Source organism: Phyllostomus hastatus, unplaced genomic scaffold (genome assembly GCF_019186645.2).
Source record: "Phyllostomus hastatus isolate PE091 unplaced genomic scaffold, TTU_PhHast_1.1 phas_scaffold_28, whole genome shotgun sequence".
Classification (NCBI taxonomy): Eukaryota; Metazoa; Chordata; class Mammalia; order Chiroptera; family Phyllostomidae; genus Phyllostomus; species Phyllostomus hastatus.
Window position 1 is genome coordinate 6,204,764 of NW_025334022.1, and position 13,030 is coordinate 6,217,793.

Consider the following 13,030-nt stretch of genomic DNA (forward strand, 5'->3'; position numbering starts at 1 on the left):
TTATGTGTCATCTATCACATTTTAATCAAGTAACTTCTTGACCTCTGATTTCTGCCCCGTGAGCACCTGGCACAGCGCCCTATGCAGCACAGGATCTGAGCTGATGGAGGAGACTGAACCGCAGGCCGTGTGTGCAGGGCCTGACTGGCCGGGAGAGAAACACAGGGCTAAGGTAAGGGAAGCCACGAAAGGACTTTAGGTAAAGAAGGGTTCCGATAAAACCTGAGTTTTCCGAGGACAACTTTGGTAGCTGGTTTGGAGACGAGAATGACCTAGCAGCCACCGCCAGAGGCAAAGGCAGTGTGGGGGAGGGTGCCGGTAGCAGTGTTGGGGAGGGTGCTGGTAGCGGCCCTGGGCAAGGAGGGAACTTGTACCACTAGGGTCTGGAAAGGATCTTTACGTCTGCTTCGGGACTGAGCCACTTTGGGACAGAGCGCCCTGAGCCACTTTGGGACAGAGCGCCCGAGGAGCCAGCTTCTGCTCTGCACCGGCTGGTGTCGGTTGAGGCGTGGCAGCACCCCCTACCTGCGCTCCAGGCTCAGGCCTGTACTCACAGCTCACCATGTGCCGTGCCACGCCGCAGCCTGAGCCCACTGTCCAGCTGTCCCTTTAGACACTCAACGCTATTGTAGCTCCTGGCACTGTTGCCCCACAGCAATAGCCACTCCTCATAGCCATAGGACAGCTTATATCCTTTGGGGTTCTGGGATAATGAAATGAAGGAATGCTTCACGGAAGAGACTTCACCTACTCTGGTCCCTAAAGGGCTGGTGTAAACGGAGGGAACAAACATTTCAAAATAAGCATAGTATAAAACATATGCTTGAGTGGTAGTGTGTCTAAGAACAAAGACAGTTGATGGTTGTAATCCCAGCTCCATTAGCTGTGTCATCATGGCCAACTTAACCTCCTTGAACTTCTGTTTAAATTCTTAAAAATTTAGATGATAATATTTCTCTCTCCAGAAGTTGGGAAGATTGAATGAAATCATAAATAAACACCAGACGCATTCTAAACTTTTGATCACGTAAAGCAATCACCTATAAAGCAATAAAAGCAGTCATTTTTGACAAACAGTAGTAGTTAACGTTGCCAATGTTGGTGAATAATGGAAGAAAAGTATGGAAAGGTAAACTGAGACCAGATCAAGGTAGGTCTTTAAAGATTAGGAAAATTTTTGAAAAATGAGAATAAAGTAATCAAAATAAAAATTTGTGTACAGAGGAGAGAAACAGGAGAGGAACAGGGAGGTTACTTGAAGGAATCGGAAAAATTGGACAAGTTACTTGGAACCCCTCTGTAATTCGTTGGTTTTTTGTCTAGCATTCATATTACACTGTGAGTTTCATGAACTATGGATCACGTCTATTTTGTTCACCACTCTATATTCAGAAACTTGTTCAGTGCCTGCCCCACAGTATGCACTTAATAAATATTTGTTGAATTAATGAAGAAATCATGATAATGGGGGGATCCCCCCAAAAAGGTTCCAAGAGTACAAACATAGTTGACTGAAAGAATATATAAGACTGTTTAGTGCAGAGAAAATAACGAGTTTACATTCTGGACTGTACAAGTTTGAGAAACCTGTAACGCAATCTGTTGTTTGTATCCAAAGTGGAACCAAAACTCAGAGCTTAGGCGGCGGCTGGAGACGTGACATTGAGAGTCATTAACATACAAGGAACAATCGAGGTCACGTGGGAGGAAGGAGGTTTTAAATACGAAACACTCCCCGGAAGTGATGCCAGTAAGACCTGAGTTCGAGAGGGAAGAAGGTACCAGGAGAAAAGCGGCGGTTAGAACCGCGGCAGTTAGAACGAGGCAAAGGACAGGCAGCCAAGGGGCCGTGGAGGGGGAGGGGAAAAGGTTGAAAGTATGAGACGTGCTGGAAGAGACTGGGATCATGGACGCAAAGAAGCTTACGGAGGAAGGCGGGACCGTCATTCTGAGGAGCCACGAGCCAGCTTCTCAAGGTAAAACTATAGAGACATGTGATTTATTTGAATCCCCAGAAGTTAGCAGCGTTGAAATGAGTAGTTTTAAAGAATGCTAGGGAGTTAAGTCAGTTTTCAGTGGTAAATTGCTTGAGTTTGAATTCTATTTAATGACCGAGGCAGGTTACGTAATTATTCGGTGTCTTAACTGTAAAATGCAGATAGATGAATACCTCTGAGTGATATTGTAACTAATAAGCACATATGGGTTAAAATGCTTAGAAAAATACCTTGTTCGTTGCCACTACTCGAAATCTCAGGTATTGTTACCGAGTCGGCTGTAAAGGGGGTAGATGATGCTGTCTACAAATACTCATTTTAGGGCTGTAAGAATGGAGAAACTGAATGAGCCTTTTGCGCTGCAAAATCAAATAGTGAATTATCTTAGGAATACTACGGAGGCGATGGGGTTTAATACGAGGATCGATTCTTTCAGGAATGTTCCAGAAATCTCTGCCAGTCATGCGTAGTATGATTGCGCGCGCTTCTCCAAGCTCCATCCTTGTTCCTATAGGCTACAGATCCTGTATATCTTTCCTCGCGTTTCTCATTGGTCTTCATGTAGCCTTGGCCTCGCCTCCTAAAGCCATGGGGTCCCCCTGTTGGATCTTTTAAGTAGTTTGTTGCTTGTTCCTGGGCCTGTGGATGGACAAGAGGCTACTTTAGAGTATGTAGTTTACAAAAGCAAAGTGATTTTTTTTTCTTCCAAACAAAGTAACTATCAAACAAGTGAAAATATAAAAGCGATTGGGAGGGTACAGTCGGAAGCAAAGGGGAGCGGCTTAAGGTTGCAACATCGGAATACTTTTAACTACGGACAGAGCTACTTCCGGGAGAGAATGGGCGGGGATAGGGTTCCGCGTGTTTGGCGGGTTTCGGGATCTTGGTTAGTATCTGGTTTTCCTACAGCGGAAGGAGCCGGACCCGTGAGGAGGTCGTGACGCCGCCTCTGCCTGAACAGACTACCTCAGGCTCCCCAATGGCCACGGCTGTGGTGAGTGTCGGGGCCGCCGGCAGGGTCCCTGAGAGCTTGGCTTGGGCGGCTGGGGGGAGGGTCGCTAGTGGTTGCCGGCCACTTGGTCAAATAGCGAATCAGGTCTTGGCCCGCCGGGCTCCAGGGCGGAGGGGTCCGCTCTCTGTGGAGCCCCCTCCATCGCTACCCTCACTACCCCCGACCCCCAATTACCGACCCTCCTCCGCCAGAAGCTGTGCAGTCTCTTTAGGATGCTGGAAAGGACCTTGAAATGGGAGGTAGTAAGAGGCGGGCATGTTGGGGTCTGTTTATACCTCAGGATCACTTGAGCTAGAAATGAAACTAGTTTTTAATTCAAATAGCAGGCTGGACTGGGTAAATGGCTGGGTAATACTTAATCTTCCTGCAAGAGAAAACCCCAACAGCGTTAATTCTTTACCAATGCCTGTGGATTTTTAGGTTAATGTGAGGAAGTTTCCTAAGTACGTAATTTTTAAAATAGTTTACTAAACTTTATTGTTACTCTTCTTTTTCCATTCAACTTTTGGTTTGGGGCATAACTTACCTCTTGAAAAGAGAACTCGAGCTTTCCTGATTTATTTATTTATTCAATGACAATTCCCCCACTCCTCTTATTTAAAGTTCAGACTGCAACACTTTTTATAACCATGAATGTTTTGTAAAATATTGGAAGCCTAAAGCAAATACTAAATAAAGCAGCAGTTTCCAAACTAAGATTATAAATTTGTATTTGAAGTGAGAAAAAAAATACTAAAGTCACAAATGAGGGATGAGTATGTTCTAAAAATACATACCCTAAAGTAGTAAAAATTTTAAAAACTGGAAACTTTGGAGCCCGAAGTCTTTAAAATATTCTAATTCATATGGAAGAATATGATGGACTATGTATGAAGCTACAAAGTGATTTGAAATAAATCGTCAGCTTCTGTTGGTTATGTGTTTGTGAGGGTTTGGAGGGGTGGTAATGCACAGTTCTGAAAATTTTTTTTGTAGGATTTTAAAACTTATGTAGATCAGGCATGTAGAGCTGCTGAGGAATTTGTCAATATTTACTATGAGACAATGGACAAAAGAAGACGGGTGAGTGTTAATAGGCTTTATTACTCTTCATTAAATACCAGTTCTTTTTTAAGCCAATTTATCTGACTTGCAAAAGTGGTAACTGGGGTTCTTTAATGGTGCATTGCTTAGGGAAGGATTGGTGTGGTATTATGGAAGTGGGGACTCTGGAATCATATACCAGCTTTGTGTTTACCTCTGACCTTGGGTGAGTTGCTAACCTCTCTTAACCTCATTTTATTTTTAGGGTAGTAAATGGGAATCAATTTAAATACTGCACTTAACATAGGACCTGGCATACATTTATTTAAATGTGTTACATTTTCTCAGTCTCAATTAACCCCAATTTGGTTAAAATAGTATTTGTGCTGATGAAGGGGACTGACATTACAAGGAATGTTCCCCGATTTGTCCCTTTCATTGCATACATTAATAGACAGTTTTATATTAAGTCTCATCGCTGTAGCTGTCACTCATAACCAGTATCTACATGGCCTGGATACTTTCAGTTTCCAGAGAACAATTTATCACTTTGTCAGCTCTTTTCATTGTGCTTTATCCCTAAGCCGTATCTTCTAAGGAATTATTTCAGTTTGTGCTGCAATCTTGCCTAGATCTTTTATCAGCATAGGATTGTACTTTAGAGAGCTTTTTCTTTGCTGCAGGTAGAGAAGTTAATATCTTATCTCTGAAAATCTATTTTTTAAGGCAGAAGATAAAATAATTTCCTGGTACTGGTGTTTGATGGTGTGGGAGAGGGGCAGAGGATGTGACAGTGGATGTTTATTGTGCCTTGTTGCTTTTCAAAAATAAAGTAGCAAAGATAAGGCAGAGTCAAGATCAGTGTTGGCCAAGATAAATTTTAGGATTAAGCAAATAATGAGTCCTGTGACACACTAAACTGCTGTAACTAAACAATTAACTGTTGAATTTTTCCATATTGGAACCTTAACTTACTTGACTTACAAAAACTGCTTTAGCAAGTACTGGAGATTCATTTGAATTAAATATGCTGTTTGAGTAGTGAAAGGAACTACTTCTTCCTAACATACACAACATTAAATGGTTCAAACATGAAATGACTCAATGGATATAAACACCAGGATTGAAGTGTACAGGTAGGGCCTGATAGAAGACAACTTTGTTAACTCCCGGAATTAGAAAAGAGAAAGAGTCTAAAACTGGTTAGGGTTCTAGATGCTTGAAATTTGTGATCACTTAAATACAAAAAGCAAAATTTTAAAATTCTCTTGCAGTTTGGATGCAGTGTTCTTATTATGGCTAAAGTGAAATATGAAAAAAGTATATTTAGCTGCCTAGTTTATTAAGAGTAGGCTAATGTATTTAAGGACAAGGTTATAAGGCAGAGACACTTATTCACACTGTCTTCAGTTGAAGGGGGCAAGGGAATAGAGATGGAGATAGAACTATGAAAATGTTAAATACCCCCTATAACCTTTCAGTTCCTTTCTGTAAAATGCCTTGCCAGAAACAAAAATATTTCTTTTTTTGTCCTTTCTTTCTTAGGCACTGACCAGGCTGTATCTTGACAAGGCCACTTTAATATGGAATGGAAATGTTGTTACAGGGCTGGAAGCCCTAGCTAATTTTTTTGATGTGTTGCCTTCTAGTCAGTTCCAGGTTAATATGTTAGATTGCCAACCAGTTCATGGTAAGATCATAGTGTTTCAAGGTACTTCCTTTGTTTTACTTTAGCGAACACTAAGCTTTTACACCAAAAGCAGCAAGTATCTATTACTGTTAGGAATATACTTTTCTAAGTTAAGTATTATGAAAAATTCAGCTCTCAAACTTTTGATGTTAGTTTAGATCTGTCTCACTCCAGAAGATCACTAGTAGGTTTTGATGGATTATGTGATTATAGTTTATTAAAAGTCATGTGAGTAATTGAAGCTAAATGTGATTTTTGTAGATGGAGAGGCCCAAGTAACTTTTTTTCCTGTTCTAAATAGTTGCCTTCTGAAATGTCTCCAGAGAAAAAGTATACAGAATCCATGATTAATGTGTTGTATCTCTTACAACTTACTAAATTTATTTTTCAAATGTTTTTATTGATTGAGAGAGAGAAATATTGATTTGTTGTTCCACTTAAGTATGCATTCATTGGTTGATACTTGTATGTGCCCTCATCAGGGAGCAAATCCACAACCTTGGTGTATCTGGAAAATGCTCTAACCAAATGAACAACCCAGCCAGGGCAAAACTTACTAAAATTTTGCAGAAAAAAACCTTGTTATGTGAAAGGATGACTTTTGACAAGGCAGAATTAGATTCAAGGTGGAATGATGCCATTTATAAGATTAACCTCTAGGTGAGTCCTAAGTGTTTTAAGTAGTAGGTTAGGGTGTTTTCTTTTTCCTTCGTAGTTCTTGAAAACAGCAGTAGCTTAAGAAGCAAAACATGAAAAGGCTCCTTTAGAAATTCAATGAAATATAAATAAACACAGTAACCAAATGGTCCTGTGCTAGATATAAGCTCTTCATTTTGTAACTCTAGAGTACCCCCAAATTTTCTGGGTGGAAAATAATTTTAGTATCTTTGAAATGGTTATTTAGGTTTTTTGGCTTTGGGTGTGCATGCCTAAGAGTATGCTCAAAGTAAAGAAAGTTTATGAAATGTTTATTAAGTGTTAAATCATAAGCAATCTATTTAAAGCCTAAAAATCTGCTTATTTAGAGATAGAAACCAACCTCTTCTCTTTTCTGTGTGTGTCTGGGTAAAGAGCAAGCTACTCAGGCCCAGACTACAGTTCTTGTTGTGACCAGTGGAACTGTGAAGTTTGATGGCAACAGACAGCACTACTTCAATCAGAACTTCCTGCTAACTGCTCAGACTACTTCTAACAACACTGTGTGGAAGATTGCAAGTGATTGTTTCCGTTTTCAAGATTGGGCTAGTAGCTAAAGGGGGTGAAAGTCCATTCTCCTTCAGTTCATTAGTTTCAGCAGCAATTTGTGTGCATTAATTTCATTGTGGAAGCACGATAAACTAGTATGTTCTGTAACTAAATTTCATAGATACATTATTCCTGGCAGCAACTTTTCTAGTGGCTGCCAGTTTTAGTTATTGCCCTTAAGAGCTTTAATGCTAGTATTTCACATGCCTTACATACATTTCACTAATGACAGTTTTACAGTAATATTATAAACATATGATCTTTATTAACATACTGTGAGCCCAGCGTATTGCAAAAATAAAATCCTTTTATACTACTGTCTACAGGATATCAGCACAATCTAACTGGGAGGAAGTGGAGTAATTTTTTTCTCATTAGGCTAATTTGGTAGTAGAACACATAGTTATTTTCAGTAAACACTAGTAATATGGTTTTGGTATAAGGCTTTTCATATCAGTTTGGTGAAAAATTTACCAGTTTTTGTTTGCATAACTACTCTGACATATTAGAATCACATGTAGGGATATTTAGTGATATTTTTTTCATGTTACATAATGTTTCCTATGTTTACATGTCCTTATGAAGTGAATTAATCTACTAAAGAGGTACATGTTCTTGAGTATTGGACATACTCAGTGACTTAAAAGCAAAACTACTTAAGATTTTCTTGGCAGCTCCAGGTTTATAACTTGAGGTAGTGAATAGTACTGAGACTAATAGCTTTCATAGGAGAATAGGCAGTGAGAAATATAGTGATCCAAGGTTGGTCAAAAGTTAGGAGGGCTGGCTTGTTTTGGTACTTGTTTTCTGCCTTCTAAAAATGTAGCCTGTTTTTAGGATTTAAGTCACTAAGGTAGTATTCCCAAATGGGCATGAGTGTCACATTCTAAAAATTATTTTTGAAGATATTTCCAGTTTACCTCATACTTAACAGCAATATATGTCTCAATTTATTCAAGAATTTAATGGGGATAAAATGTCAGCAATAAACCTGTCCCTGTAGCAGGGTCTGACAGCAAAGTTGGAAACAAAGCCATTGCTCTCTCTTTGGAACATCCTTAACTTCTAAGTCTTCCATGTGAACTTCAGGCCAAAAGTCTCCTATGTATTATCCACTCCCAAAGTGATTCCTTCCCTGTGTTTCACATTATGACCTGCAGTATCTTTGTTTATTCATTCAAGTTAAAATTGTTTAATTTATGATTTGTTCTTCCATATGGCATTGTAAGCAAATAGCTTTATTTTAAAACATGTTACAGTTAAATGGCTCTTTGTCTTCTTAATAAGAAAATAGAGAGCAGCAGATCTTCATTAGCCCATAAACTTCTAAAAAACAAATTGATTCATTTTATGTCTCAACATCTAACATCTAAAGAGAAAGAAATAACACCTTTGGGTTTTGGTTAAACTTTAAATGTTTTTTCATTCTTGAATTTATTGTAATGTTTTTAAGCTAGATATGCCAGCTTTGTTTCTATGTTACAACTCAAAGTTAATGTTTGTCGTCATTTCATTTGAAAACTACTAATTCATTTACTTGTCCATCAAACAGCTCCTTGTATTTCTGATATATTAACAAAATAGAATTGAATTGGAGAAAGGGGTAGGATTGAAATTTAGACCACTCTTTCTTATAATGCTAATCAAATCTTATACTTCATTCAAAATGAACTTATTCTGATTTTGGATTGGCTTTTAAAATCAGAGCAGCACCAGTCATCAGAATATGCAAACACTGCCGTTTCCCTTATGGAGAACAGTCTCAAGTAAAAGCTGCATTTAACTAGCAATAAGTAAGTTGAGCGGTTGTTTACTATTCATGAACTGAATGTTTGAAGACTTGTGTATGAACTGCTTTTTCTGAATTCTGTATAACTTAAATGTCTGGAACTATTGTATGGACTAGACTGTATTTTTGACATGCACATATTTTTGTAACCTGAAAAAAATAAAATTTGTCTTGGCAAGTTTTCTCAAACTTGTTTTAAGGTCTTTTCGATTTAAAGAAAAATTAATTGAATTTCTTCCATTACCGTTTATCCCCCTTACACCCACCCATTCCTCCCCCACACCCATAATCACCCCTCTGTTGTCCATGTCCATGAGTCCTTTTTCCTTTTTGCTCAATCCCTCCATCCCCTAATCTTGCCCCCCAGAGCTGTCTGCCTGCCCTCTATGAATGAGTCTTTCTACAGGGTCTGCAGAAGTAAGGCTTGCTTGAGTGTCATTGGTAGGGTACGTGAATGTCTTGCACGAGATGGATAGCAATTTGAACATTTCACCTAAAATATCATATGGTGTGCGTGAATGTGATACTCTTATGTTACAGAATTATATTATGATTTTGTAATAAAAGAGGGGCATTATTTGTGCCAGACCTATATATTGTTTGTTAGTTCAGCTTGTTTATTAGATTTCACATATGAGTGAAATTATCTGGTATTTGTCTTTCTCTGACTGGCTTATTTTGCTTAGCGCAATGTTTTCCAGGTCAGTCCGTGCTGTCACAAAGGGTAAAATTTTCTTTTTTATGGCCAAATAGTATTCCATTATGTATACCTACCATAGTTGCTTTATCCACTCTTCTACTGATGTACACTTGGGCTGCTTCCAGTCTTAGCAATTATAAATAATGCTGCAATTAACATAGGGGTGCTTATGTTCTTTCAAATTAGTGTTTCGGCTTTCTTCAGATAAATTCCCAGAAGTGGAATCACTGGGTCTAATGGCAGTTCCATTTTTAATTTTTTGAGGTATCTCCATACTGCTTTCCCTGGTGGCTGTACCAATCTGTATTCCCACCAACAGTGCAGAAGAGTTCCCCTTTTTCTTTTTCTTTTTTCTTTTAAAGATTTTATTTATTTATTTATTTATTTATTTATTTATTTATTTATTTATAGAGAGGGAAGGGAGGGAGAAAGAGAGAGAAACATCAATGTGCGGTTGCTGGGGGCCGTGTCCTGCAACCCAGGCATGTGCCCTGACTGGGAATTGAACCTGCGATGCTTTAGTTCGCAGCCCGCGCTCAATCCACTGAGCTACGCCAGCCAGGAAGAGTTCCCCTTTTTCTACATCCTCACCAACACATATTTGTTGATTTATTGGTAATACCCAATCCTTACAAGTGTGAGGTGATACTGTGATTTTAATTTGCATTTCTCTGATGATTAGTGACATTGAGCAACTTTTCATATGCCAATTGGCCATATGTATGTCCTCTTTGGAGAAGTGTCTATTCAGGTCCTTTGCCCATTTCTTAATTGGATTGTTTGGGTATTTTTGGTGTATTTTTGGATACATCTCATCAGATGTATCAGGTGTATCAGCGAATATGTTCTCCCATTTAGTGTGCTGTATTTTACTGATGGTTTCCTTTGTTGTGCAAAAACTTTTTAGTTTGATGTAGTCCCATTTATTTATTTTTTTTGTCTCCCTTGCCTAAGAAGATATATCAGAATGGGCTAAACAGATTTTATTCAATAAACAGTGTTGGGAAAATGGCACAGATCGTGTAGAAAAATGAAACTAGACCACCTCCTTACACCACACACAAGAATGAATTCAAAATGGATCAAAGACTTAAATGTTAGACCTGAAACTATAAAAATCCTAGAAGAAAAGATAAGCAGAAAAATCTCAGATACTGCTCATAAGGTCTTTTGATTTTTTCTTTAAGGCCTTAGAATAGGTAGTTGTTTCTTTACAATATAAGGTTTTTCAAATTTACAAAAGTTAGAATGTTGATAACAACAGTTAACAGCTTTGATGTCTTTTCTCCAGCCTACCTTGTTCTTTCTGTTCTCTTACCAAGTATTCACATTCCCAAGATCACTTGTTTGACATAGCAGTGAAGTTTCTGGTGAGCTGTTGAAATTTTAACCTTGAGAAACTAACCTAATTGCTATGTTCGGTAGGCAGTGACACCAAGACAGTTGGTTTCCAGAAAGTATGGTTCCATTAACTTTAATTTTGCATTAGAAATATGTCAACAGAAACTTGGAAAGCAGTGAGAAGAGACAATAGCCCTTAGAACAAACCACCATATTTAATGTCTTCAAACATGCACATATTTTTCACAATATCCCTCAAATTCTTATGGATTATAAGTTGATGCCAAATCAATTAAATGAGGTTTTTTTTACTCTTGTCTATGGTATATAAAATATTATTGAGTCTTATAACCAATGTCATCTTAGATTGATGAAATAGAATGACTTCGGTAAGTGGAAATAAAAGGCCTATAAGCTTAATTCAGTGACTCAAACCATCACCAAGTTATTTGTATTTTATGACTGGGTCATGGCTAGAAGAGCCACAGACCTTATTCATAAGCATGCATGTACCTTGGTGTCCAGCAGTCATAACATTTTCTTAGGTTTTGAAAACTATTTAATGCATGATGTGTATCAAAAGGTAGTCCTGATGAGGTGAAAGGGTAAGTGCAGTGTTTGGGAAAGGAGCAAAAGTCAAAGCCAAGGAGATAGAATGATTTCTTTTATTCTGAAATGTTGCTGTATTGACTTGCCTGAAAGTAATGAGGCAGGAAATTTGACAGAGGGGGCTTCATTTGCTGATTTTTGTTAAAATATGATTTATTATAGGGTAGAAAAAACAAGTATAGATGTGCTTTAACATAACCTTAACACATTTAGGGGGAAATGATAGGACATATTTGGCTTTTTGATTTAACAACTGGCTCTATACAATAATATTTCACCAAAACACTTGCTGTCTGTTGTATTCTGTTAATATTCATACTTTGTCAAATACAACTTTCTGTACAAAATATTTCTCAGTGACAGCAGGCTATATAGATCAGTCTTGCTTCATAGAGAAGCACTAAAAAGGGAAATGTTGCATATTGTTGAAATAAAGTGTGCTGTGGAGGGTCTTAGGATATAGCCTAGATGTGGGATTGAGGTATATGCATTATCTACATAAGTGGCTTTCCGAAGTTTTGCTTTATACCACAAAAGTATGAAATGTCATAACGCAGTACACAGATGCATAAATATAATTAATAAAATTCGTATATACAAAATAAAACTCAGGCTAACCACAGGCGACCCTTGAACAGCATGGAGGTTAGGGTCACTGGCCCATCCACCCCTGCCCCCACGCAGTCAAGATTCCATGTACAACTTGACTCCCCCAAAACCTAACTACTAATAGCCTACTGTTGACCAGAAGCCTTACCAATGACAGTTGATTAACATATATTTTGTATATGTGTTATATACTGCACTTACACAATAAAATAAGCTAGAGAAAAAAATGTTAAGAAAATCTTACAGAAGATAAAATAATTTTACTGCACTGCCTATATCCATACCATAAGTTTATGTGATCTTTACAAGATAGAAAAATCCACATATAGGTGGACATGTGCAGTTCAAACTTACGATGTTCAAGGATCCACTCTGATATTTTTCTATTCTGACATCTTGCATTCTTTACATGCAGGTATAGCCTGCTGAGTTGATTTTTTACAACTTCTTAGTGGATTGTATCAGCAGTTTGGGAAACACAAAAATAGAGGAAGCATAATACTTTCATTATCATTTTCCATTAGGAGGGAAGAGTTGGCATCAAAGAGTGGTGCCATGTGTCAGTGATGTTCCCCTGACTGAGAAATGTTCAAAAACTTCCTCTTCTTGGGTGTGTCCTAGATATGGAAGACCATGAAAGGCAGTACTATTTTCTTCCCATTTCTTACCTTGCTCCCAAAGTTCAGAGCTAAGAAAGCAAGTGTTCAGTCTTTATGCAGAATGTAGAAATAGGATGTGTGGCAATAAAAATTAGTTGAAACACAGAGGCAGTGTCCTATTTCAGATATTTGAGGAGATAATTGAGAAGGCATTCCAGAAGACCACTTTTGAACATGATTTGATACCACATAAAATGTATTTTTGTCTTGTAGGTCAGTTTTTCAGGTTGTTTTCCTTTCCCTCCCTTTTTGGACACTCCAGACATCTGCGTATCAACCCCCCATAGTTTGACAAAGGCTGTGGTGGTCTCTCAAGGTAAATCCTGATTCCAGACTTCAAGGAGACCTGTATTCTG

At 38.2% G+C, this 13,030-nt stretch overlaps 1 protein-coding gene across 3 annotated transcripts; it reads left to right on the top strand.

Annotated features, from left to right (window-relative positions):
• The first annotated feature begins 1,791 nt into the window (after positions 1-1,791).
• Positions 1,792-8,945, top strand: NXT2 (nuclear transport factor 2 like export factor 2). 3 transcript variants are annotated; one of them, XM_045817735.1, is made up of 5 exons: positions 1,793-1,976; positions 2,907-2,991; positions 3,985-4,071; positions 5,578-5,722; positions 6,794-8,945. In XM_045817735.1, the coding sequence occupies exons 1-5, from the start codon at positions 1,879-1,881 to the stop codon at positions 6,973-6,975; spliced, it is 597 nt and encodes a 198-aa protein (XP_045673691.1). In that variant the 5' UTR covers positions 1,793-1,878; the 3' UTR covers positions 6,976-8,945. The 3 variants fall into 3 exon arrangements, with proteins under 3 accessions (XP_045673692.1, XP_045673691.1, XP_045673693.1); XM_045817737.1 differs by lacking the exon at positions 1,793-1,976 and adding an exon at positions 2,610-2,664; XM_045817736.1 differs by lacking the exon at positions 3,985-4,071 and having other exon boundaries at positions 1,792-1,976.
• The last annotated feature ends 4,085 nt before the right edge of the window (positions 8,946-13,030 follow it).